Raw genomic sequence first — 2,429 nt, forward strand, 5'->3', positions numbered from 1 at the left:
CATGACCATACCATATTATTGCTTACTTTATTTGCTTTATATGGTTTGCTACATGTTAGTACGCGTTACTAGATGCATGTGATGTATGATGGTTAGGAGTAATATGGTTAATGCATAGTAATGTTAAAATTACCTTATTGCCCTCGACTAAGTAAAGCAAGTAATAGTGCAAAAATTTTTAACGGTTAGAATCCTGTGGCCTCCTATCTCGATGAGAGAATGGACTATCCATAGACCACTTTGGGAACTCCGAAAGGCTAACCTTAGTGATCAGTGGATAAGTAGCATCCTCCCATCTCAGGCATGATAGAAACAATCATAGTAAATAGGTATAGCCTGAGTGTCAGCATTACCTAAGAGCCATGAATTGTTTTGAGGAGATAGGTACCTACTTGACTTGAGTGTGCAGTGAACTCCGAAAGGCTAAGCTGTCACTCAGGTGGCCAAAGTATATTGGAGGTTAATCCTTATATTAGGGTATTGACAGCAAAGTATATACATAGTGAACTCCGAAAGGCTATGCTATGCATATTGAAGGCTTAGAAGACTCCAATTCACATTTTCGACTGAGAGGGATGTTGATTTTGTGAGTTACCATTGGAATGTGTGATGCATGTTTCCTTAATTATTTCGATGGTATGGTTGCTAATTAATTGCTTATACATTATTTATAGACCCTAGCTGCCATCAATATGACCAACAATGCCGTCCTCAATTCCCTACTTAATGACAATAGACTGACCGAGACTAATTACCCTGAGTGGAAGCGAAAGCTTATATTTGTTCCGAAGGCAGAGAAGATCCACCATGTCATTTCTACTGATGGACCTCCCTTACCCCACACCACTGAAGGTGATGACTATGTGGTTTGGGAGACCTTCAAAGAGAAGGATGCTTTGGCCACCGCCTATATTCTTAGCTCCATTGATAAGAACCTTCAGAGCTAATGTGATGACCTGAAATCCGCCAAGGATGTGATGGAACACTTAGAGAAGACTTTTGGCAAGCAAGATCATCTTGCATGCCAAAAAATCTCCTCATCACTGTTCTCTGCAAAGATGCATGACAGTACCACAATCCATGATCATATGATGAAGCTTACCAAGCTCTTCTCTAGATTGGAGAATAAGGGTACTCTATTTGAGTTGGACTTCAAGATAGAGATTATCTTTGCCTCACTTCCTGACGCCTATAGCTCCTTTATCATGAACGTCCACATGAATAAAGTAGTGGTTAACAACGTCTCTGAGCTTACTAACATGCTTATAGAAGCAGAAAGTACACTTAAAAAAAATAAGGTTGTTTCTCTTGTTACTGAGAAGAGTTCTCAGGGTTCAAAGAACAAAAAAATAAAGAAGAGGACTAAGAAAAGCAAGAAAGGGTCAACTGGTGTGAAAGAGGGAGGAGTGTAGAAGAAAAAGGCCAAAGCTGACAAAGGAAAGTGTTTCCATTGTGGCAAGACTGGACACTGGAAGAGAAACTGCCAAGAGTACCTAGCTTCCTTGAAGAAGCACAAGCCAGAGACAGGTATTTTTGAATCTTTTATTGTTTCTGAATCTCTTATGTTGGTTGGACCAACTAATATGTGGTGTGTGGACTCTGGGTCCAACGCACACATTTGCAATAAGTTGCAGGGGTTTCAAGAAAGCAGAAGGACAAGAAAGAATGAGATCACCCTCAAAGTTGGAACTGGAGATGAAGCTGAAGCAGTAGATGTAGGAATTTTTTTCATTTATTTTAGCAATGCTGGTTATTTGAAACTTGATAATTGTTATTACATGTGTGGATATAGTAGGAATTTGATTTCGGTTTCAAGACTTATTGATGATGGTTATAAGGTTTCATTTGATAATGATATGATCATTACTCTTCAGAGCAAGTTTATTGCCTCTGGTTTTAAATTGAATGGCCTTTACTTTCTCAATTCTTTCTTGAATGAATCCAATGATTCCAGCATGAATGTCAATGTAATGAAAAGAAAGTACTCTCCAGATAATCAAACGTATTTATGGCATCTTAGACTAGGCCACATAGGGATAGACAAGATAAATAGGTTAGTTAAGGATGGACCTCTTGAAAGTCTAGAGGTTCTGCCATTTTCAACCTATGAATCATATCTACAAGGTAAAATGGCCAAGTTACCCTTTTCGAAAAAAGGAGGAAGAGCCAACGGAACGTTAGATTTAATCCACTCAAACGTTTGTGGACCACTCAATATCACTGCTAGGCAAGGATATCAGTACTTCGTCACGTTCACCAATGACTATTCACATTATGGCTATGTTTATCTAATGCATAGCAAATCGCAAACCTTTGAAAAGTTCAAAGAGTTCCAAGCCAAGGTTGAGAACCAATTTGATAGGCGTATTAAATGCCTCAGATCCGATCGAGGAGGTGAATACTTATCCGATGAATTCTTGGACCACTTA

The 2,429-nt window shown here is 38.9% G+C and overlaps 1 protein-coding gene across 1 annotated transcript; it reads left to right on the forward strand.

Annotated features, from left to right (window-relative positions):
* Positions 1 to 977: 977 nt before the first annotated feature.
* Positions 978 to 1,412, forward strand: LOC122647476. Its single transcript, XM_043840860.1, has one exon. The coding sequence runs from the start codon at positions 978 to 980 to the stop codon at positions 1,410 to 1,412; it is 435 nt and encodes a 144-aa protein (XP_043696795.1).
* Positions 1,413 to 2,429: the final 1,017 nt, after the last annotated feature.

Source organism: Telopea speciosissima, unplaced genomic scaffold (assembly GCF_018873765.1).
Source record: "Telopea speciosissima isolate NSW1024214 ecotype Mountain lineage unplaced genomic scaffold, Tspe_v1 Tspe_v1.0057, whole genome shotgun sequence".
Taxonomy (NCBI): domain Eukaryota; kingdom Viridiplantae; phylum Streptophyta; class Magnoliopsida; order Proteales; family Proteaceae; genus Telopea; species Telopea speciosissima.

What these genes read in the sequence shown, in the direction of transcription:
- LOC122647476 (XM_043840860.1), top strand. Translation starts at nt 978, where the DNA reads ATGGAACACTTAGAGAAGACTTTTGGCAAGCAAGATCATCTTGCATGC.